General features: G+C 40.4%; 1 protein-coding gene across 13 annotated transcripts in view; it reads left to right on the forward strand.

Moving 5' to 3' along the window:
• The first annotated feature begins 19224 nt into the window (after nt 1-19224).
• Nucleotides 19225-25588, forward strand: part of PACRGL (parkin coregulated like) — a 36858-nt gene continuing 30494 nt past the window's right edge. For 10 of the 13 annotated variants that reach the window (XR_010942941.1, XR_010942943.1, XR_010942937.1 and 7 more), the window contains exons 1-3: nt 19225-19393; nt 22935-23002; nt 23119-23267. Coding sequence is in view for 6 of the 13 variants with exons in the window: in XM_067735637.1 (XP_067591738.1) it covers nt 22951-23002; nt 23119-23267 (201 nt within the window). In the remaining 7 variants the exon portion in view is untranslated. Of the gene's footprint in view, nt 20153-22934; nt 23003-23118; nt 23268-25588 lie in introns of those variants that run through there. The other 3 variants (XM_067735636.1, XM_067735638.1, XM_067735640.1) reach the window with 3 other exon arrangements.

Here is a 25588-nt window from a genome sequence, read left to right on the forward strand (position 1 = left end):
GATTGTGGAATTTAATCTGCTGCTCCTGAGGCTTCTGGGAGAAATTTCCCTTTCTCTTCTGTGTTCGCACAGCTCCTGGGGTTCAGCTTTGGATGTGGCCCCACCTCTGCTTGTAGGTTGCCCTCTGGTGTCTTTTCATCACCCAGACAGGAGGGGGTTAAAGGAGTGACTGATTAGGGGCCTCTGGCTCACTCAGGCCAGAGGAGAGGTAAAGGTATGGAATGCGCGGGGCGAGCCTGTGGTGGCAGAGGCTGTTGTGACATTGCAACAGCCTGAGGTGCGCCGTGTGTTCTCCCAGGGAAGTTGTCCCTAGATCACGGGACCCTGGCAGTGGCTGGCTGCAAGGCTCCCGGGAGGGGAGGTGTGGATAGTGACCTATGCTTGCACACAGGCTTCTTGGTGGCTGCAGCAGCAGCCTTAGCGTTTCATGACCATCTCTCATGCCCTCACTGATAGCCACGGCTTGCGCCCATCTCTGGAGCTCATTTAGGTGGTGCTCTGAATCCCCTCTCCTTGTGCATCCCGAAACAATGGTCTCTTGCCTCTTAGGCAGTTCCAGACTTTCTCCCGGACTCTCTCCAGCTAGCTGTGGCACACTAGCCCCCTTCAGGCTGTGTTCATGCAGCCAACCCCAGTCCTCTCCCTGGGATCTGACCTCAGAAGCCCAAACCTCAGCTCCCAGCCCCCACCCACCCTGGTGGGTGAGCAGACAAGCCTCTCAGGCTGGTGAGTGCTGGTTGGCACCGATCCTCTGTGTGGGAATCTCTCCGCTTTGCCCTCTGCACCCCTATTGCTGCGCTCTCCTCCATGTCCCTGAAGCTTTCCCCCTGCCCACGCCCCGTCTCCACCAGTGAAGGGGCTTTCTAGTGTGTGGAAACATTTCCTCCTCCACAACTCCCTCCCACTGGTGCAGGTCCCATCCCTATTCTTTTGTCTCTGTTTTTTTCTTTTTCTTTTGCCCTACCCAGGTGCATGGGGAGTTTCTTGCCTTTGGGAAGTTGGAGGTCTTCTGCCAGAGTTCAGTAGGTGTTCTGTAGGAGTTGTTCCACATGTAGATGTATTTATGGGGAGGAAGGTGATCTCCACGTCTTACTCCTCCGCCATCTTGAAGGTCCTCCACCCCAGCATATTGGTTCTTATATAGGGAAGTTCTGATCATAGTATGGAAGGTTCTGGATAAGGAGTTCACATCCTTTGAGAAGTGTTCCATAACCCCATGTCTCCAAAATAATTTAGATCAATCCCTTTTTTGGTACTTGAACGCCTAGTGCATGCCTTCTTCTCAACATTTACACTCTTCTCTATAATTACTAACTTAACTCTGCGTCCTACACTGTAAATACCTTGAGATCCCGAATTTGTCTTATTTGACTTTATGTTGTCAAGACCAAGAAAAAGCCTTTATTCGGGATAGTTGAATGAATCAGTGAAGCCACTGATTCATTCACACCTGAATGAGGCCAGACACACCTGAATAAGGTCACCCTCCACCACAATTACCTTGACAGGTACCATGGTGCTGTCAGTAAGCTCCAGGTGAGATTCCTGGAGTTAGGAACATAAACAAAAAGGAGCAACCCACGTTCAAAAATTAAAGAGCCTGTGGCCTTTTGAACTTGTTGGAAGGAATTTTGAGCTGATGCAGGTACTTGACTCCCAGGGAGTAGAAACAAAGATGGCATGCACAGGATGTGGGCAGAAAGGGAGCTTTGAGGGAGAAATAAGGCAAGGTGGCTGCAAAAGACCTGGTCCAGTGGACAGAGCCTAGGTAGAGGGGATGGCAGAGCCCAGCATTCTGGCAGACCCATCCCAAAAGCCTGTGGGGCACCTACCACGCAGCCCCACCTGCAGTGCGCTGCAGTTGTAGAAACTTTTAAGCAGCTTATCCCTTCTTCTTCCCTTTCCTTTTCCTCATTGCCCCACCTTCTTTCTACTTTCCTCATCCCTCCCCCTTTCCCTTAAATTTCTGTCTTGCTTATATCCCTTAGAATTTAGTGAACACAGTGTTGAAAACGCCAGCCTTCTTTACTTTTGCAAAGATAAACCGTGGCCAGGAGCTGTGCTGATGTCACATCCAGAGTTCTATACAAGGACCAGCGTCCTCCTTATGGAGGGTGACTATAAGGAGTCCCCCCACAAAAGCATACATCCTGGGCTTGCTTTTTCAACAACCATAACCTAACTTGTCCCACTTTTCTAAAAGCTATAGAGTCTTGTGTTTTGTCTTAATAAAGGTGACCCTGTTCTTTTGTGTGACTCTTAAAGATAAGAGTTACAAGCTCTGAAGAGTTGTCTTAGGAGAGAGCAAGCTGTCAGCTAACTAAGGGCTGTCATTAGATATGTGGTCAGTAAATATATGAGTGAGGTCATGGCATGGCTCTTCAGACACTGTTCTTTCTCACTCAGCTCTCTTTCCTTGGTCACCCAAACCAGAACATTTGAATTTTGCACTCCATCCTGGCAGGCCGTTTTCTTCTTTATAGTCCCAGAACCTACCAAGGAAGGGAATGCACATGTCTGCAATGCCTCTTACATGCTGGGCCCAACCTAATGCATGTGACTCACTCTTCTTTGTTAATAGAAAAGCAACTTGGAGATGGTGTACTATTGATGAGAGGTCACAAGAACCATCCACCCATCCCTCTATCTAGCCATCCAACAAATGTTCATTGTACATGTACTATTGGCTCAATTGGGTACCATGCTAAGGAACAGGGTAAACACCAAAGAGTGATGTCCAACAGGCATAGATCCCAAGAAACAAACAAGCCCATGGTGGAGACTTGAAATTCTAAATAGCAATGTGAGGCTTCAACAGCAATAAAATATCAGATACATAAAGCTCTAGAAGCAACTTAGGATTTGGACCAACTAAATGACATAGATAAGAAAAAAGCATCTCATGATAGGGTTAGATTTAAAGCTGCTGCTTGAAGGTATGTCTGTATGAATGAGCAGAAGGCACAATTTTAGCAGGGATAATAGTGTGAATAAAGGGTAAGAAGAGAAATGTGCATAGTGAGTAAGGAAGATCACTAACAGTCCTGTCAAGAAAGGAGGATGCTCAGGTCAGGGAGTGGAAGAAGATGAGATGAAAAAAATAGTGTAGCAGATTGAATAGTATTCTCCCCCAAATTCATGTCCACCCAGACCTCAGAATGTAACCTTATTAAGAAATAGAGTCTTTGCAGACTCAATTAGTTAAGATAAGATCATACTAGACTAGGGTGGGCCTTTAATCCAATGAGTGGTGTCCTTATGTAAACAGGAGGGGACAAACAGAAAGATGCAGGGAAGTAGGCGATGTGAAGATGGAGGCATAGATTGACTCATCGGTCTACAAGAAAAGGAGAGCCAAGGGTTGATGGGACCCACCAGAAGGTAAAAAGAGGCAAGGAGATATTCTTCCTTAGAGCATTCAGAGGGAGTGTGGCCCTCCTGACACCTTGATTCTAGTCTCCAGAACTGTGGCAAAATAACTTTCTCTTGTTTTAAGCTACCAGTTTGAGATAATTTGTTATGGAAACCCTAGGAAACTAATACAGTTAGGTTAGCACAGATTAAGATTCTCACTGTGGAGTCAAGCACATGAGGGTTCACATCCCAGGTCTGCAGTTTCCTAGCTGAGAGACTTTGAACAAGTCAATTTTAATTCTTCAAACTTTAATTCCTTAGCTATAATGTGGATAGATAATAATACCTACCACACATGGTTTCTGTAAGAATTAAATGAGATAAAATATGTAATGTATTTAACCTGGTACCTGACACAGAATAAGCACCCAGACCATGTATCTTATGATCACCATTATCATTCATTATTTTTAATAATACTCAGTGCTCTCAATATTCAAAGAATTCTGACAGATGATACATGCAATGTGAAAATTAATATTTCTTACTCTTAAATTACTGTCTTGGTCAGCTTGGACTACTATAACAAAAATACCATAGACTGGGTGGCTTAAACAACAGACATTTATTTCTCACTGTTCTGGAACTGAGAAAGTCCAAGATCAAAGTGTCAGAAGATCTGGTTCATGGTGAGGGCTCATTTTCTGGCTTGTAGACAGCCACCTTCTTGCTGTGTGTTCACATGGCCATTCCTCTGTGCATTTGTGTTAAGAGAAAGAGACAGATATTTCTCTTTCTTTCTGTTTTTATAAGGGCACTAATCCCATCATGAGGGCCCCATCCTCATGACCTCATCTAATCCTAATTATAGCCCAAGGGTTCTACTGCAAATATCATCACATTGGGGGTTAGAGCTTCAACATAGGAATTTAGAGAGACACAAACATGCAGCCCATAAGAGCTGCCCAAACTAAAAAGAATTATATCATCTACATGTATACAGAGTAACACAGTGAAAACTTCAATATACTATTATCTATTGATGTTTTACTATAAATGTTAGGTTTTCTAACACACAAAATGATATTTCCCTTTTTCCAACATTTTCACTTCTACTTTGCATCAGAGGCAGCAACGGCAGTAGAAAACACATTAGAAGCCTCCTGTTTTGGAAAATGCAGGATCTTTTGGCTATAAGACTAGTTACACTGACAAAGTGAGAGCCAGCTGAGACATATCAGAATAATATCAGTTGAAAGAAAACGTTTGGCAAGCCAGGAATACCCATACCATCTTAAATTTTGGTCAGTGTCCTGGGATAATTGTTCACCCCTTTCCAGACTTTGCCTTTGTGGGTAAAATCTTAAATTGATCATTTTAACAAGTGGTTAAGAAACTGGATTTTCGAATCTGTTAAGTCATTTCTTCTTCCCAACAGGGAGAGACTGGGAGGCAGCTCTCCTGTCAAATGCTGGCTGGTGAATTCCTCAGGGTTGATCTTACAGCTCACAGAGCTATTCATCATTTTAGTGAGTATACTCAGAGGGGGCCCCTGGTGATTTACATGCTCCAGATAAATTATGATGCCTCTCATGATGTTATCATCATTTCGGCTCATGGATTCGAACACTTTCTGGGAGAGGACTTTTTTTACCCTTTCTTAAATGATGAACAACTCCCAGACAGATTATATTGTAGTTGTCAAGAAAAAAGATATAGGTATGTTTTCTTAAAGATAAACAACTCGGCCACCACAGCTAGTCCGCCTAGCAACAGGAAAACATTGTCCACTGAGAGTTCACTGTTTATACCACCTGGAAATGATCATCACACTTGCTTGGTCTTTTATTCCTATTCTACTTAATGATGAATATTCTCCTGTAGTTTTACCAGGCTATTCCATCTCCAACAGGGGATATCCTAAATAAAACAAAATGTCTGCTTCTCAATTCCAGTAAATCTACAAGGTGTCAGTGCTTGGCTTTGACCTCATTTGACCTTGAGTTGATTGGGCTTTGCATTCTGCCCTGATCACAGACCAGGTGATGGAAAATGTGTTTTCCTTTCCCCAAGCCTGCCTTGTGGCTTCTGTTGGTGGTACATCTCACCACAGTCTTTTGGTGCTAGACCATAAACTTCCAAGATGAGCGTGGTAAGCAGAATAATGCCTCCCCATTCAAAGATGTTCACGTCCTAATTCCTGGGATCTGTGAATATGTTATGTTTTATTGCAAGGGGGCATTAAGGTTGCAGATAAAATTAAATTTGCTAATCAGCTGACATTGAAATGGGAAGAGGAGTCTGGATTATCCAGGTGGGCCCAGTGAAATTACTGGATTATCCAGGTGGGCCCAGTGAAATTTAAGCAGTCCTTAAAAATGAAAGAAGGAGGCAGGATTCTCTGTTTAAAGTGATGTAACATGAGAGAAATCTGACTGGCCATTGTTGGCTTTGAAGATGAATATGGAAACCAGAAGCCAAGGAAAGCAGTTGGCCTCTAGAAGATGGAAAAAGCAAGAAAGTATTTTTCCTTCAAGCCTTCAGAGAGAAATGCAGCCTGCCAACACCTTGATTATAGTCCTATGGGACACATATGGACTTCCAACCTCCAGAACTGTGAGTTAATATATTTATGTTGCTTTAAGTCAACGTTCGTGGTAATTTGTTAAAGCATCAATAGGAAACAAATAATAGGAGAAGCATTTTAATTGTCTTCCACTTTGAACACTCAGCCCAGTGCTGGCACATAGCAGCTACTTAATAAATGGTGGGTGAATGAATGAATGATGTCCCAATGTCACAAAGCAAACGTCCTATCTTTCAAAGTTTCTGATCCCCCTGGAATGCTCTGGGTTCTTTGTTCCTCTCTGTAGATGCTTCTAGTTCTCCTTTCACTTTCACAACAGTTGGGGACCATTCCATGGACTCCAATGAGCCAATCTGCTCCCTTTGACAGCTCAGTCCCTGGATTCTCTTAGATGATCCATCATTTCAAAGGGAAGTGTCACCACCTTTCTCACTTCTGTAGCTTCACTCATACTCTTTTCTTCACCTTGGTGCTCAAACCTCTTAAAATACCTGGACTTTCCCAATGCATCACTTCCTCTATGATGCAGATGCTGTTTCTTGTTTTGTCTTTGTTTTCTGTTTTTTTTTTTTTTCTTTGTCATGGGTATATACTTGTTCTCTTGGTTCAGGTGACAAGCTGATATTTGTCCTTCAAAACTTACATTATACAGTACTTCCAGGAGACTTCTTTGACTCTTAGATATAATTATTTAAATCTTCCCTTTGGCTTTTCTTTTAAACTTCCTTACTATGGTTATTGATGCATTTGGTTTTTACAGTAAAACTTGGCTTCTTCCTTTTCTTTCCCCTCATTTTAGTGTCGACAACCTCATGTCCTGTAACAATATCTTTTACACAAAAGGCTTTCAATCATTATGTAGTACTTAATGAATATGTGGTAGTTAGGAATTTAACCTTTGAAATTTTAAAGTAAGAAGATATTTACGTCTATATTAGGAAGGACTGGCAGAATTTTCACCTAGGAGAGAAGAACCTTCTATTATCAGCGTGCCCTGAGATTTAGGAAGGCAAACCATTTAACTTTGTTTTTTTAATAATATACTTTTTTCACTAATACAAATCACCAGTATATTGTCAGAAGTAATTCTTTTTCTTTTGGGTTGAAAAGTTGGGGCTGCATTACCTAGTGTATAGTATTCAATTCAGAGCAGACGTCTTATATGATTAAGATTTTATAGTGTGTGTTCTCACTTAGTGTAAAGGAAAGGAAAAGGTAAAACAAAAGGATTCCTAAAGCTAGTAAATTGTGTTTAATGGAATCAGTTAAAATTATCGTTTGTCAGATGGCAGGTTCTGAGAAAAACATTACCTCCATAACTTTTATTTTTTTCTCAAATCTGTTGAAATCTCTTGGAAATGAGCATAGGTTGAGAGGAGGAGGTTAAGGTCAAGTTTATATAACTGAATCAACTGACTTGATGATTATTTTGGCTGTCTTCATGATTGATTTCTCTATGTCATTCAGAATTAATCAGGAGAAAACTCAGGTAATCAGGTCAGCTGAGCCTGAGTCTTGTTCGATGACCATATGTGACATGGCTAAGGAGTTATTTTCTTCACATGCCATGTCCACTGATCATCAACCAAAAGGGGAATCACTGGGTTTTCTCCATGGAATTGTGATTAAGGAGGGAGAGGAGGACTGAGTTTAGTTGCAGTCAAGCATAAAGGAAACAGCAAATATGTTCTTTGCAAATGGTTGGTATCACAGATCCTGTTTTCAGGATATTGTGGTTCCATAATTTGAAACTAGAATTTATGACTGCATTATTTTCAGTGACATAAACATTCCTATGGATTTATGAGTATCCCCTCATTAGAAGAAGTGTCCATGAATCACATAAAAAGAAAGTATTCTTACTAATATCACTTAGAATGAATTCTGTATTACAGGCACTTACAGAGATGTAAGCCCTTGGCAAACAAGCACTAGGATTGTCAGATTAGCAAACTAAAATATAGGACACCCAGTTAAACTTGCATTTCATATAAACCACAAAATTTTTAGTACAAGTAAGTCTCACATATTGCGTGGGACATACTTATATTGGAAAAAGGTGTTGTTTATCTGATATTTAACTGGACAACTCTATTTTATCTGGCAGGCTTCATAGGTACTCTCTGGCATATGCTATCTTTAATGGCTTTAAACAACTGCAATTGTAGCAGCATGTATGTGAACCCAACTAAATGTCCTTTTAATGACCATATTTAATTATCTGATTAGTGGAGTTATAATTTAAAGATGTTAAATAAGGATGAAGTCTCAAATGTGTTTACTAAAAAGTTAGTAAGTCTAGTTTGGAAAGAGGATGACACTAAGTAATGACTCTGGGAATTGTGCTGGAAAAATTTATGATAGTCACATAGTACTTTGTATTCCATTTGATGTATTAGATGGGATTACTGCCATACATGGAGAAGAGAAATATGCCTCTTGGATATTTTGGTAGCTAAGATGATAGAGTGAAATTGCTCAGGGAACTGTGGGAGTCGAGGAAGAAGCTTAGGGTTGGAGTTCATCAGAATAGCAATTACCCAAGTGGGTCAATTTTTTTTTAAGAAAATAGATTTTGATAATTGAAGTCCAGGAGGAAACCACCTGGTTTATCCGAAATGACCTTCAAAATGCAAATACCCAAGTGATTTATGTCACTTTTAAACTCTGTGTCTCCAGTTAATGGCTACTCTCTGGATCATTTGGGAAAAAACAGCTGGTTTTTATAATTATTATCATTATGGGATTTGAATTAATGTAAATAAGACACTCTATTCTTTTTTTTTTTTTTTTCTTTGCGGTACGCGGGCCTCTCACTGTTGCGGCCTCTCCCGTTGCGGAGCACAGGCTCCGGACGCACAGGCTCAGCAGCCATGGCTCACGGGCCTAGCTGCTCCGTGGCATGTGGGATCTTCCCGGACCGGGGCACGAACCCGTGTCCCCTGCACCGGCAGGCGGACTCTCAACCACTGCGCCACCAGGGAAGCCCGACACTCTATTCTTTTAAACATTTCTTATGCACTTTCATAAACAACCTGCTGCCCCCCTCCCCAGCTATCACATCGCTACCCCCTTTTAATCGTAGGTTCAGTCTCTATAGCTCTAAAAAGAGTCCAGCCAAAGAGCCAGTCACCTGGATATTCTGTCTACAGAATTCCAGATGTCATTAAAAACAAACAAACAAACAATCTGGGTCTTTGACCATGATCAAGCCAGTTGTATCTTTTTTCATTGAGAACACTTGGCCTTGTATAGATGAAGAAATAAATTCACAATATCAAAAGGTGCCTAAAAAGATTATCTGAAGAATCCCTTGCTTCTAAACAGGTTAATGCTAAACCAGGGTTTCTAAATAGCAGTATTCATGAGATTTGGGCCCAGCTAATTCTTTGTTGGGGGGAGGGCTGTCTTGTTCAATGTGTAGCAGCATCCCTGGCCTCTACCCATTAGATGCCAAAAGGCCCGCATCTCCCAGTCATGACGACCTAAAACCTCTCCAGACACTGCCACATGTCCCTTGGGGAGGTCAGTTGAGAAACACTGACCTAAATTATCCAATATTGATAGTTTTATTCTGGACCAACTAGCATGGGGGGTGGCAGTAAAAGCTGGATTTAGTCTAGGAAAGGTAAGAGAGTGACGGGGATGGGAATGGGATGAGGTAGTGGAGAGTAGGGGGATGAAAGCAGTAGACTGGTAATAGCCATCGCTGTTTCATTCATTCACGCATGCATTCATGGATTCAGCATTCTTCATCCATTTATTTGTTCATTCAACAAATGTGTATTGAGGGCTTACTAAGTAGAAGAGCTGGGGATTCAGTGGGAAAGCAAATACAAATTCTCTTCTCTGAAGGAACTTATATTCAAATGGAATGTAGGGGACAACGAATAAGAAGATCACTAATGTATCAGGTGTTAACAAATGGTCAGAAGAGGATGTTAGTCTGGGTCTGGTTAGGAAAACAGAAAACACACCAGCAATTTTAACAGCGAAAATGTCATACAGAGAATGGGTTGACAGAGTGTAGGAGAACAACAAAGGCTATAAAAATGAAGAGAGGGTACTGAGGTCACATAGAGATAGAACTTTAGGAAGCTGCTGCTACCCCCAGGGCTGGGGGAGCAAAGGGAACAGGATGGAGTGACTAGAACCTGGAAACTTAGAAAAGAGGCCAGTGGAGGTGGGATCCAGGCCACTGAGGAGGTGGACCACTGGCTGCTGTTGTGCCTAAGGGGCTGGGATTAAGTCTGGGGGGAGCTGGGGGTGACTGGCTCACTGGGGACAGTGTCTCTGAGGGATGTGGTGAGGCTGCTTCTGAAAATATGGAAGCAGTCTGTTCACTGAAACCAGCTGCTGAGCTGGCCTGACACTGACATGAACAGCAAACCAACCAAAAGGGGCGGGTCTCCTCTTTACCGCTGCTGCTCTCTAGCGCCCTCTATTGGCAGACTTTAACAGGGAGCCAGGGGGTGCAGGGAAAATGTAGTCCGCAGAGGCCCAGCTCCAGCATTACACAGGAGGGTGTGGAAGGGAAGTTTGAAGTTGAGTCAGAGCCACGGAACCCGCGTAGGAAGGCTATTATTTTACATTGGAGGTCCTTGGAGCCTACTCCAGCCCGCTTCAGAGAATGCCTTGTACATGGATGTGCTTCAGAAGAATCATTCACTGTGCTAATGTAAACTTCTCCAAGTCAGAGGCAGCCTGTTACCTGTCCCAACACAAAATGTTTATGAAGTGAATGAATGAATGAATACAATGAAGCCTTTAACATAATGCTATTGTTATTTTTCTGAATTACTTCATTTAATCCCAGACTCAAGTTTTAAATTGTTATGTTTAAAATTGAATACAAATGTCCTGGAAATTAAGTAACTATAGCTGGAATATTACTTGTCCACACCAGATAAGATTGTAGCATTAGCAAATTTTTCAGCTTGTGTTCTTCTGATTACCAGCCCTGTGTGTGTGTGTGTGTGTGTGTGTGTGTGTGTGTGTGTGTGTGTGTGTACTTGTGCCCAATTCAATCTAATTCAGAAAATATTAACTAGGCACCCACTAAGTGCAAATCTCTGTGTCAGATGCTACATGGGACCTGAAACAATTAAACCAGTCCCTAAAGGACTCAGAGTATTGATTTCTATGTGTGCCATCTGGCGCTTATCACTATTTTTAAAAGGTCTTTTCTTTGATTTATTGAGGTCCCTTGAATCCTCTTCTTTTCTGTTTTTAAAGATATTAACAATGCACGTCTGCCCCCACCGCACTTCAGCTTGCAGCTCCGTCTCTTTTATGAACAGAATAAAATAGATTTCCTCCCAGAAGTAACCCTTTGGTAGTACTTGTCTAAAGAGAGAAATTAACTCTTTCAGACTCCCAGGGCACCATTACTAAATGTTCTGTAAAACTCCTTCCTAATTACTACCTGGAGAGAGACTTGGCATCTGGAGAACAGCACCCAATGTGTATATACTTATATCCTTCATCGTGACCTCAAAGAGGGCTGTGAGTTCATCACTCTGAAGAGAAGGAAGCCTCAGAAATGCTTATTCATAAATAAAAATAGGATGGGGCTGTGCCCTGGAGGATTACAGTCCCCTAACATATTTTGAAAGTTTGGCTCCCCAGATATCCTGAGTATTTGTTACCAAACTGGTTGACCAGACCTGTGCCAGGGTCCTAGCCCGTCCCAAGACGCCCGTCTCAGCCAGGGAGGTTCTTTTTCCAACGTACACAGCCAATAAGGAAACCGATACTGAGACTGGAACAGCATGAGCTCTATTCAATGGCCAAAGAATGGAGGAGCTGGAACCTAGTTTGCAAATCAACTTCTCAACCCAATTTGAGAGGAGACAGCAAATATAGAGGAGGGTAGAAGTAAAAGGGAGGGATTTGGAAAGAATGGGAAGAATATTCATGAGTTATCTGAGTACTGGGGCATGGTTTGGACCTGGAATAGTTGCAGCTCTCTTTTTCAGTCCTAGTACGGGCTGTACCGGTTGTTGTCATGGCAATTGTCAACTGTCCTGGTGCTGGTGGGTGTGTCATTTAGCATATGCTAATGTATTACAATGAGTGTATAGTGAGGCTCAAGGTCTACTGGAAGTGGAATCTCCTGCCATCTTGGGCCCAGCTGGCTCTAACATGTTCTTGTTTTTTTCTCTTTGCTGCTTCCTCCCGAAACTTTGCTAAGAGTAGTTGGTTTCTATTTGAGGGAGGCACATGGGTTTGATTCTGGAGCAACAACCTTGGTAATAGATTGACTCCAGCCCTGAAAGGAAGCAGGAAGAAGGCTGAAGGGCTGGGGGCTGCCCTCATTAGGGCCATTATGCTAGCTTTGGCTGTTAAAGGTGATCTTCCTTAGCCTGTCTCTAAAATTACTGATAAATACTTCAGATGCTGTTAAATTGAACCTTGTTTATCGCCTCTTTCCCTTCGGAGAAGCACTCTATTGAACGTTAATACTTTCTTCCCTTGTTGCTTCAACATGTTTTTAAGGCCCAAAAATACCTTGCTCAACATTTGTGATTTTTAATATTCCCTAGTCTAGGCTTTCAAGGAGGAAGGCCTACAATGTTCTTTGGGTTGCTTCATTATTGATATTCTCCAAATCTTCACCATTTATCTTATCAAAGATCTTGGAGCATTTTAACTTCAGAATTTTGCCTCTGAAAATGTTTTTAAAACTAGTAGGTAGTATTATTCATGTCTCACTTGATTTCTAATCTTAGCTTTACTTTGTAATCAGACCATCACTGAAAGAACATTATAAACCACACTGAATGATTTATACAGGCTAGACAAGCCTAGTGGTAAATAGAATCCAAAGGGCCAAGCAGTGATACAAGTCAAATACTAGGCCTCCAAGAAAATTTCTTACAGGGACCTTTTCTCTTTACTTTCAGGTTAAGTTCTCCAGAGAAAGAATCTTTTCTAACATTTGCAAGCCCTACTAGTGTTCTTGGGTGCAGGAATGATGAAAAGGCAAATGGTCTATTATGTGTGGTCAAAAACAGTTTTTCAGAGCTGCTCCGCAGATGTATTATGTTATAGTCATTTCCCTCCACATTATTTGGTCAAGATAACCACTGCCAGTCAATGCTGATTGCACTTAGCCAGACCATATTTTTTGTCCACCTTTCAGTGCTGGTCTTATTTCCTGCTTTTAACCATACAGATATATGACAATAAAGAAAATAATTTTGCCAGCAACTGAATTACAATATGTGTTTGGTTCTCCATTAATAAACCTCTATCTTGTTCAACATTTTCAGTAAATAGCCTTTATATCTCTTCCTCTCTTCAGTTTGCCAGCTGACAATAGAAAACATTAACTGGGGTTGAAGGCTATGAAGGCAAAAAAATGAGAGAGAGAAAGAGAGAGATGGTTAGTCAGCACCATCTAGTGTCTAAAAGTTAAAATTTAATCAGCGTTTTTGGATCTTCCTTTCCCTGCAGCATACTAGAGAAATGAATAAGTGCTGGTGGTATTTTATCTAGTATTTTATTTTTTAAATTTAAAATTTTTAAAATTTTATTTACTTTTTATACAGCAGGTTCTTATTAGTTATCCATTTTATACATATTAGTGTATATATGTCAATCCCAATCTCCCAATTCATCCCACCATCTAGTATTTTAAAATATTTTCATTCTTTAAAAAATTTGAATAAAAGTTCTAATGTATAATAAACACATTCAACTTAAATTTATTTTAACTCCACTATTCATAGCTCAACCATAGCAAGTCAGGTAAGATTATGTGGAGCAAACAGTAAACCCAAGATTTATCAATTATCTGGTTATCTTCTCAGCCAAGACAGCTATTCAAGAAAGTTTCATCCTAAATGTATTTGACGTTAATTAGAAAATGTATAGACATCACTGATGAAGCTAACTTGGTTATTTGTCTTCACTCTGTTCTTTGAACTTACTCAATTTATTCCAGCACTGATCTCTTTCTTTAAACCGATGTGGGATCTAGGGACGAAATTCGACCAGTGCCTCTCAACACACAGCAAGTATTTTTGAGTTTGTGGAGTTGAGAGCTAGAGATTTGGATCACAGAGTAACTATTTTACAAATCTTTGGTAATGCTTTTCAAAGCTGCTCTGTTAGGCAACTAGAAATTACTCCACAGCATGGAGAAATCTACTGTATTATTCTCCAAAGAGACAGAACGCACAGGATGTGTTAATATATAGAAATATTTATTTTAAGAACTTGGCTGACGCAGTTTTGGAGACTAGCAAGATTAAAATCTGCTGGGTGGACTAGCAGGCTGGAGAGATCCATGTTGCAGTTCAAGTCCAAAGACTGTTGACCACAGAATTTCCTCTTGCTCAGGGGAGGTCATTCTTCTATTCTACTGAGGCCTTCAACTGATTGGACGAGGCCCACCCACATTATAGAGAGCAATCTGCTTTACTCAAAGTCCACTAATATAAATGTTAATCTCATCCAAAATCATCTTTACAGAAACACCCAGAATACTGATTGACCATACACATAGATATTGTGGCCCAGCCAAGTTGAGAGACAAGATGAACCATCGCATCAGGTGAAGTGTGCAGAGGGAAAAATAAAAAATAAGGGAGAATTTGGAAAAGTTTTAAAACGTGCTTATTATTCACATCAATCAAATGATTGCATTAGGTCAGAGGTTCTAAACAGCATCTTTATCTGGCACCAACACTTCAAGCACATTGGATCTGTGAGATCATGTGGCCCAAGTAGCAGAATGGCCTACAAGGCAGCCTGGACCAGTTGCAGAGCCTTCTCTTGTTCTGGGCCCCACTCAAAACTCGCAGCTTTTCAGTTCACTCAGTAAATGGTTTAGAGTAACACATGCAAATGACAAATAAGCTGCCTTCAAAATGCAAAGAGGCCCAGTGGGCATTGTGCCTATTTTGGTGTTGGAAGAGGGGTTAGATACAACTTACCCTTTACCTTAGAAGGAATATCTCAACATGTCCCATGCTACTGAATCCCTAGAAATTTCACAGACGTGGAGGCCCGTGCATTTTATTTAGGTTAATTTCCTGCACTCTGACAAGCAAATGCCTTCCCAATAAGCTTAAAGTAGTTTGCTACTTTTTTGTTCATTAGGTCCAATCAGTATAATGATATCAATGTAATAGATCAGTGTGATACCTTGTGGAAGGGAAAGGTGATCAAGTTTCTTGTAGACTAAATTATGACAGAGGGCTGGAGAGTTGATATATCCCTGGTATAAATCAAGGTGTCAGCAGGGTGGGTCTTTCTGAGGCCTTGAGGGAGAATCTGTTCCATGCCTCTCTCCTAGCTTCTAGTAGTTTGCTAGAAATCTTTGGTGTTTCTTGGCTTCTGCTGAACCACCCAGTCTCTACCGTCATCTTCACGTGGTGTTCTGTCTCCTTGTGTGTATATCTGTGTCCAAATTTCCTCTTTTTATAAGGACACCAGAAATATTGGATTAGGGGCCCACCTTACTCCAGCCTGACCTCCTCTTAAATAATTACATCTTCAACAACCCTATTTCCAAATATGATCACATTCTGAGGTACTGGGGGTTAGTATTTCAACATATAAATTTTGACGGGATAAAATTCAACCCATAACAGCCTGAATGTTCATAATATGTTCTTACCCTCAGTGTAATATTTGACTAAATCACTATAAAATTATTATGCATTGTACCTCAGTGAAGATTTCCATTCTCCTTCACTCAAGTGTTGTGGGTTTTATAATACTTTAAGAGGAAACACTTTTAATCATCAAGAGGCAGTTTCTGCTTCTCCCTCACCCGTGCCTAAATCAATGCTTTTTAAGCTGTAAAGTACATTTCCTCATCTGGGGAATCTTGGTGAAATGCAAAGTCTGATTCAGTAGACCTGGGGTGGGGCCTGAGATTCTTTATTTCTAACGAGCGCCTAGATGATGATGATGATGATCTGAGAACCACACCATGAGTAGCAAGAACATAAAGATACCTCCACAAGCCACGGATCAGAAATTAAGTCAAAAGTCCAAAACAAACAAACAAAACAATTGCCTCAGCAAAAGACTGTACCAGATAGTCTTAACCATTGACGTTATAGAGAATGAAGTGGTGTGGACAGGTTTTCCATTATAACCTGACACCATCACCACGGACACCTGTCAGAGGGTAGAGAAAGCTAAGGCTTTCCATTTCTTTTAGCCCTGTTGCAAATGATTTTATGAAAGAAGAATCATTAACCCAAGATCAGCGGAACAAGAATTAATTACCTAGGACTTAATGAACTGATTTAATTGTGGTTAATTTTCTACTTTCTAATAGACATATGAGAAACCCATTCCTTTCCTGTCTATCTCTAGCCTTCAATTTAATAGGCTATATTTGAACTAAGTGGGATGAAAAACTCTTTACATGGCATATTATCCTGACTTGCACCTTGGAACAAAAAATATCCCATAAAAGATCCCAAAATGGGTTATAAACTAATATAATAAAAAATGTTTCTGCAAAAGTAGTATCTTCAGCTATAGTATTTAATGCTTATTGCCTCAGGAAGGGGGATATCATCATAAAAAGAAACTGACAAAAGTCAAATTTTTGGCTTTGAAGTTTCCAAAACCAAGTTCAATGATCAGTCATTATTTGGAAGATTTGGAAGAATAAGTCATAATTCAGAGTCAAGGTCCAGATCTGAGTGCAAAGAGACAGTGTCTTTTGATTCATATTTCACTTGTGAATTTTTCTTAACTACATGTATTTAGTCACCAAGCATTTTAAAGAACATATCAGAGGTATTATTGGCTTGTCTTAATCACTTTAAAGAAACTCTGTTCCTTTTTGTACAAATTACAGACCAACTAATCATCCCCAATCATTACTTGCCCTCCCCACCCTCCGAACGGTCCCAAATGCAAGCCACAGGGCATGGGGGCTTTGCTGATGCCAGGCCACACAGATCAGCTTTCCAGAGTATACAGCAGGGTGGAGAAGGGTATAGAGTAAGTCTGTAGGGACACAGGGGAGATACATATGGCACATTCTGTCTTTTTATATTATTTGCCATATCGCTGAACACATAGGTCAGCCTTCCTCCCCTTCTCCCTCTCTCTCTCCAGAAAAAGAACCTTGAAAAATTAAACCTTGGAACCAGGACAGAATTAGGAGACAGAAGTTCACTACCAGCTCTGTTTCTCACACACTGCACGCTCTCCCTGGAGCACCTCATCTACTCCTATAGCCTCACTTACTGTGTATATGAGACAGGCTGGGACCTGGCGCCTGGGACCCTTTGCTGCAGTGCTTGCACCTGGACAAACGTCTCCTCCAGCAACAAAATACAAAGAAACTGTAAGGGACTAAAAATAACTGCATGTGTGCACAGTTGGGGCAAATTATGGACAACAAGATACAAAAAGACCAAAAACCCACACAGCACAAACCAAGGGGGATGGACAGGCCATCTAAACCACCCCTGCCCCTAACAGACCCACCCCTTACCCTCATCCTGTGTAAGGAACAAGTTCACTCCCCTCAGGGAGTGAGCAAGGGAAACTGTTACTTGTTCTCCCTCCCTCCTGTTGCAGCAGGAACCCCAGCAAAGACTTGTGTGAATTTCTTGTCTGGCCTCTTATCAATTTCTATTGATTAAGGAGGCCAAGAACCCTGGTCGGTAACATATGTGCTGATGACTTTAAAATCCACAGCTCACCCAGCTCTTGCCCCTCCACTCTAGATGGCCATATCTGCCTTCTGGGCAACTACACCTGGATGTCTCACAGCCTTCTCAAATTACTATGTCCAAGAAAGTATCCACCATTTACTGCATAATATCCAGACCAAGTCACAAAGCCAGTGGACCTGTTTTTTCTGTTGTTGTTTTTTTAATTTTTCTAAAATGAAGTAGAAAGTCTTACAAGAACCCTGTTATGATGAGGAAATTAAGGCTAAGAGGGGTTAAATGACTTGCAGAAGACCTCACAGCTGAGAAGCAAAGGAGCTGGGTTTCCAACCTACACAGCCTAACTTCAGAACATGTGCTCTTCACTTCTCTGCAGTATTGAACACGGATTATTCTTACTCTCCAGGCAGAGGGGCTAAAAGGTCATGAGCTAGGTGCTGCCAAGTCTGCCATTGTAGAGGCTAGGAGTGAAGAAGGGGAGAAGGTGATACAATAAGTCTTGGAGAAACTGGAGAAGAGAGATTATAAGGTGATAATAGCTAAGAAATAGGATTTTTTTTCCTTAAAAAATTACTTATACATGCATTGGGCTAGATATTGGAGATAGAAAAGTAATGGAAACAATTTCAGTCTAGTGGAGAAGATAGGTAAATACAATATAATGAAATTTAGAAGTTAATATAGACTTGTATGCAAGGTTCACAGAACATTAGAGAAATTAGATACACATGGAATTCATTCGTTCACTGCATTTATTTAAAGAGTATTTCCTGAGTCCCCACTCTGTGCTAGAAGCTGGAGAAACAAAATGGAAAAAGGTACAGTCCTTGTCCTGAAGAAACTCACAGCCTAGTGAAGATGCTTCTGAGGCAGCAATTCAGGTACAAAGAATGGCGCTACAAGGGCAGGGAAGGATTACACTGCCTGCAGTGTTCAGACAATGCCAACTGTCTAGTTAGCTATTACCTGAGCGAAAAGTTAAGACTATGGCTTGACAACAGAAGAGGACACTAGAAAGGAACACAGTGGACAGGTCTGAAAGGGCTTGGGTTTTTTACTGCTTTTGGTTGCAATTGCCAGGGTACACGCATTTTCCTGCAGTATCCGTTTTATTAAAAATAATCTGGAGTACAAAAACACACTTTAAAAAATATATGGATGTATTATGTAGTTGACTGCAACAGCATATAGTAAGATATGACAGGAAGGAAATTCCACAGATGGGCAGGCAGAGGGCTCTCTCCGCAGAAGAGTCTGGGGCGGGAGTTCACGGTGGTCCTCAGCTCTCAGAGGGTTTAGGGCAAGATACTTGGAGAACATCGGGTTAAGAGTGAGAGAAAAACATACGAGTTAAATACACGGACTGCGGAGAGGGTGCGGCGCAGGTACAAGGAACCTGTGCTCCCCTCTGCTCCTTGGCTCTATTGTTCCTAAAATACCCTCCACCAGGAGCCCCTTTGTCCCCGGAGACAGAGCTCCTAGCTCGCGAGCTCCCCTTGCAAAACCCAGCGCCTCGTTGCCAGGGCAACCCTTTCCCGCCTGGCGAGCCTCTGCGATCTCCCTGCTATTGGCTTAGCGGACGCGGCGTGCGTCTGATGTCACTGCACGGCGCCGCGAGATCCGGGAATGCTGCGAACCCTCATTTCCGGGGCACCAGCGGCCGGTGGCGGGACCTGTAGCTGTTGGCCCAGCGGGCGCTGGGCAAAAGCCCCACGTGGGGTGGCGGCTGGTGTTACAGACCGCGGCGGGAGAGAGGCGCGGTAGGAACGGGTCTTTGGAGCCGTGACCGGCGCAGGTGCGGGAATCCGTGGTGCCGCCCGCATTCTCTCGGAGCAGGAGACTTCCTCTCTGGCCTGTTGCTATGGCCGCCGGCCCACGTTGCTAAGGAGCCTGGAGATGTTGAGCGCCAAGAGCTCGCCCTTCATGGTCGGGCTTTGACCGAGAGTTGCCTTGTCGGCCTTATTTGAAACTGGCCGCCTTTCTCCCACTCTCCCCGACCTTCTTAAAAAAACAAAAAAACCCACAGCTTTCTCTCCATTTTTTCCTCTCCATGTCCTTCTCATTTTCTAACTTTGACAACATCCCGGCTCTGAACTGGTCTTAGGTATTTGGAAATGTGTGGTGTTGGAGGCGGAGAGGCTAGGAAAATGGAAAGATATTAAGACCCTTAATACTGGCTCTTTGGATTTATAGTACTTTATGGTGAAAAGGATTGGGATAGGTGAATATTGGGCTGTGTCGCTGTTCTTTGGAATTTGAAGGAGTTTTAGAGATGGAGCTCATCTTCTTTTGTGGGGCTCCTATTACACTTTTGGAACTTCCCAAACACCAGATTAGAGAGTAGGGGAAAAAAAAGTGGCCTCTGCCTCTGAGAATTTGCCAGATAGTTTAGTGCAGTGGTCTCAAAGCCAAGTGCGAGAAGAAAATGCATGTGGGAAAAGAAATAGGTTATATGAACTGTCCAAAACAATGAAAAAAGAGTACGCTTTCCTGGCATTGACCCAGATGCCTATAATCCCTTGTAGATGACCTGCAGCATCTAAGGAAACCTGAGGTAAAAATGAGGGGTCCACAGTGGGGGCCTCCTTGGTTTGTTTGCTCTCTGATACTGTGACATAGTTTAGGTGATGGGGTTAAGTGGATTTATGGATTTTAGTGTCTATTTAGGATTTATATATTGTTTTGTAAAAGATTGAGGGGTGTCTGTTGCAATATTTAGAACACAAAATAGTTCTTACTTTTTCACTTCCTCCCACCATTAACCCTTTACATCACCCCACATGTTATTTAACCAAAAAGCACTCAAAAGAATTTAGTGTAAGATGAATTAAGCTTTTTTCCCTTTACAAACAACTTATGCTCTGGGTTTGCTGTCAGTGGTATGCTGCGAGGTGGATATTATTTTTAAAAATTGAGTACACTTCATTTGTCTGTAATGGAAAGGGTGATACTTTTAACAGTAACTGAAAAACTAATTGTTTTGGAAAGAAACTAACAGGGTGTTTTGGAAGTGGACAGAGAAATGTTTGCATCATTGTGTGTGTGTATGTTTTGATATTGTTGCTGAAAATTACATAATTGTATTACACATAAAAACTGTCCTGTATACTTAAAACCCTTGGAAGCTCAACTTTCTAACATGTTTGTCAAGTGAAGAGTTTCAGTGGCTTTTTGAACGTATTCAAAATATAACGTAGCACTTTCGTGTTAGTGCCTTACAGAAACAGCTATGTGACATAAAAGGAGATAGATAGAAATTGAGTCATTCTAATCAGGTCTTCAAATTGATAGCACAAGTATTAAACCAATTTTTTCAAAAAGGAGAAGACATAATTTAGTTACATTGACCCCCACTATTATTAGTAATACTGAAAACATTTTGTACCATTATAAAGAAAATGACAGTAGCTAAACTCATATAGTACTTACTATGTGCCAACCACTTTTCTAAAGTCTTCATCTACTTTTAGAGTAGCTAGTTACTGTAATTATCCCCAGTTATAGACTTGAGGAAACTCAAGTTTCCTTGACACAGATTTTTTTTTTTTATTAAACAGAAACTTAGATCATATTGTTCCCCATCAGGAGTTCTCAAAACAGAGACCAGGTGCAACAGTAAATACTTGTTGAATAATCACTGAAGTGCAGTATTAGGTTGACGTAATTAAAGCCTGCCTTAGCTTATCTTAGAATATTATCTGACAAATTTAATGAGCTAATTACCATATTTCTAGAAAATGCCTTGGGGATGAATGTGAAGTGTAATATTGGGAAGTAACTCATCTGCTGGTAGTAGGATGAGAAAATTAGTGTATTAAATCAAGAACGTTGAAATTTAAAATTATTCTGTGTACAGAAATAATCTTAACATTTAGTTTATCTTTACAAGGTACTTTGGTCACATCGTATTTGAAATATTTGGGGGCTGAATGTTATTACATGGAGCTTTGTCCTTGTGAAGATTTCTAATTTGTCAAGTGAATTAAAATAATCTCATGTTAGTACTCATTTAAGAAGGCATCAGCATTTATCCTGAAGAAGAGAAAACTAAGGAGTTATGACCCATGTCTTCAAATATTTGAAAAGCTGTCATTTGGAAGTGGAAGAAGACTTCACCTGTGTTGCCTTAAGAGAAGATCTTACAGATCTTTTAGAAAAATAATTAAAGACTTAAAGTGGGAAGTGCTCTAATGGAAGAATAATTGCAGTGTCATATAAATGGGGGAATGGAGTAACCAGATAGAAATAAGAAGGAAGCAGTGCATAAATCAGAGTGCTATGGATGTGGACATTTGAGAAACAGAAGATCAGGAAAGGCTGCATGGCACTTGGGATTGGAGCTAGACCTAGAAATACCAGCAGGCAGTTGAGTGTATGAGTCTGAGTGTTGTGGTGGAAGATTCCTTGAAATAATTTGATTAGGCAGGGAATCAAGGGCTATGAATGAGAGCTCTCCCATTAGCAGAAAAGAGGGAATTGTGAAAGAGGGAGAAGTGAACTACCATTTACTGGATAAGCAACTTTATATATTACCTTATTTAACCTTCAATAGCAGCCTTGATAGGTTTGTATTATTTCCCCCATTTTCATAGGTCAAGAAGTCAAGGCTCAGAGAGATTAAATAATCTGCTTAAATTCTTAAACATATAATTGGTAGAGATGAGATGCAGACCCAGATCTGAGCCCAAAGCTCCTACCTTGTCACACCACACTGATCACATCTGTAGGGTTGAGTGTAGGAAACGGAAGAAAAGGAGACAACAGAGATCCTAAATTTTTCAGCCTGAGGGACCAGAAAACTGGTTGTACCTTGAATTAACAAGAGGTTCATAACTTCAGTGTGATAACTTCAGTTTTGGTTACGTTCAATTTAGGGAACTTATGGTACATTTAGTAGGAGAGTTCATTTTGTCACTGGAAAAGTAGGACTTGTTATGCAGATGTTAACATTTGGAACTTTGGAAATATGGAGGCCAGAGAAGGTGAAGACAATATGGGACATGCCAACCACTTTTTCCAGAAATCTGGTCTGCATTTTCTGAATATAGCCAGAGGATTACAGTTGAGTTTCTAAACGTATATTTTGACGGTTTGAATGGAAAAATGCATATTTTTATACATCTTACTTTCTTACAGATGGTTTTTAGTTTACTGTTATCGATATTGAAGTTGATATAATTTCATATTTTCTTATTGGTCTTTCAGGTATTTTGTTCCATACCATACCTATTTTGTGGCTCTTTTACTGTATTTCCTACTCTGTTCTGTTTGGTCTTTATATTGTTAATGAATCCTTCTCCCCAAAAAAGTTGAAATCAAGTTTCATTTGACTGCAGGAGCAAAAGAGAAGCAATGCAGAAATCCGAGTGCCATAGAGGCGTACAGTTAAGAAGCAGAGTGACAGGTACAGAATGTTGCTTTTAAATGAAGAGGTAAATTTTGTTAATGACACATTCTGTTATACTGATGGATGCAGGATGAGCTTTCACCTCTTCCTCGTTGACATTCTGTTTCTTCCAGATAACTGTGATCAAAGGACATCATCAAGTGCACAAATAAAACATAGGACTACAGTTCAACAAAGGAAATCCTCCTCGTCAACCAGTTCTCCAGAATCTGCAAGACATCCTCGACCAAGTGATAAACTTAACCCTAAAACAATTAACCCTGTAGGTACCAAAGAGATTCCTGACTCAGTAGATTTCCAAAGTAGTAGACATTTTATTGAGCCATTCTGAATGCTATCCCAAGTTCTTTTGTTTGTTAGTTTTAAGCTAGTGGTGAAGGAAGGCATATGGTAATCATGATGAAGAATGGAGATAATGATGTGAGTGTGGAAGTGAGACGGTGTAAAGTAAAAACCAGCTTTGGTATATCCTATCACATTCATGGATGAGTATTGTAGAGTATAAAATAAATTGCATTATCAGCTTTTTTTTTACTTTACTATGGTTATTGTACTTCCTAATATCAATGAGTAAACTTGTATTCAATTGCCATAGGATGAATTACATGCTTCTATAGTTGCATAAAGTCTCTGACCATTTGTCTATCATCTATAAATGAGCTCCACTAGAACTCTTAACTACAGCCCTAGTTTTCTTTTGCCTTCTCACAGCAATTTAATCACATTTAGCAAACATAAGATTCATGTACATAAACGTGGGTAATTGTAAGTTTCTAGATCAGTTTATCCAAAAAGTGAACACATTTGTGCTGCAACACCAGATGGTGTCTGGCCCAGCCTTACATAGGGTAAGGTGATAATGGTTTCAGCCTTTAAAGGGGATTATGAGAGTGGCTGAGACATGGACTTTGATGGCAGGTAAAATATGGCAGATACTTAAGTAAGGATACAATGAACTATCCAAGGGCAGAGGGAGATTTTCTGACTTTATAAAAGGAAAATGGAAAATAGTTTAAGCTTCTGTGTTCCTTCACTTCTTTCTGTAATTTGCAGTGTCAAGGAAATCAAACACGTGAAAAATGCCCTGATATCTCTGTGCTCTTGCTTCCTTTTCTCATATTTCGTTGAGGGAGTTTATGGTGACACTTCAATTTTCTCCCTTTCTTTAAAGAAAAACTTTAGTAATATTTAGTGGCCCTAGTCTAAATTTTATTAAAAATTAAGAAAAGCTTTGGGAAATAATTTAACGATTTGACTTGAGAATAGGGTATATTAGAAAAGACCATGTCTAAGATATGTAAAAACTCCTGATCCAAAGCAAATCAGTTGGAAGTCGGGATAGTGGTTACCTTTGGGAGAAAAGGTGGAAAGGGGTTGGAAAGAGGCACCGGTAACATTCAGATTTTCCACCTGAGTGTTGGTACACAGGTATATTCACTTTTTGAGAACTCACTGATCCATACACAGTTTTTAAGACTTACATTTTTCTTAGCAGGAATTATAATTAGATAAATGAAACGTTAGTATTGCTGTGAATTGTCACACAGAACATAGGTTGAGCTTTGTAAATTAATCTTTTATTATAATATTATATTTTAATGAAATGTCATTTATGTATTTTTACTTAAAACATATGTGTTTTTCCAGAGGAAAAAGGGTTCGTTCTAAACTTAGACTTTTATGTACATTTTAAAATTACTGCATGTGACTTTAAAAAGTTTTTTTAGCTAGTTGTATCTTTAAAATAGATTAGTAAGTTTATATTTTGTAATTTAGACGGCTATGTTTCATTTGATTATGTTCAAAGTACCATGTGGCAAAATATTTACTTTCTGTGCCTAAATTCTTAAGCCTCTGATCATTTACATTGAGATTCTGTATGCTGCGATTGTTTAACTGTTGTGATTGATCATCTTTTAAATTATCTTTGAGAGTGCATATAGAATTAATTTAGTCATAAAATAATTATATAGAAAAACTGAAAGTTGTGAAGTTATATATCTAAGCAGACACATCTGGGCATGTGTTTGTGAGAGTCTTGCTCTGTCTTCAACTCTGTCACTCCTGTTCATCCTAAGACTTTGATTTTTATTGAAGCACAAAACCAGATTGGAGAAATTACAGGTTCTCTGACCATCCAAGACCGTGCATATTTGAGTGGAGGAGAAGTAGGAGATGTGTGGGAGGTTGAAAACACATTATACTTTCCCTGTACACCTTTTCTCCATTTAGTCCTCACTTTGAAAGGTCACAGTGCAGAAGGGGTGGAAAGATGTTATTATCTTTATTGTATTTGTTTATAGTATTTATATTTAAAAATATTTATCTATAGTATATTTATTTTATATATGGTTTCAGCTACCTTCAAACCTTCTGAAACAAGTTAAGGGTAAAAGGAAATATACAAAATGCGTTTGTGGTTGTGGTTTCAGTATTGAGAGGATTGATCATTTTTCTTAGCCATTTTTCTGAGTAGAATGATGTTGTACTTGATATGAGCGTGGTGGCTTGGAAGTCAGGGTGTCCATCTGCCTCTGACCGCAACAGGATTGAAGTTGATTAGGTATCACAAAGTGGAGGTGA

Source organism: Pseudorca crassidens, chromosome 4 (genome assembly GCF_039906515.1).
Source record: "Pseudorca crassidens isolate mPseCra1 chromosome 4, mPseCra1.hap1, whole genome shotgun sequence".
Taxonomy (NCBI): domain Eukaryota; kingdom Metazoa; phylum Chordata; class Mammalia; order Artiodactyla; family Delphinidae; genus Pseudorca; species Pseudorca crassidens.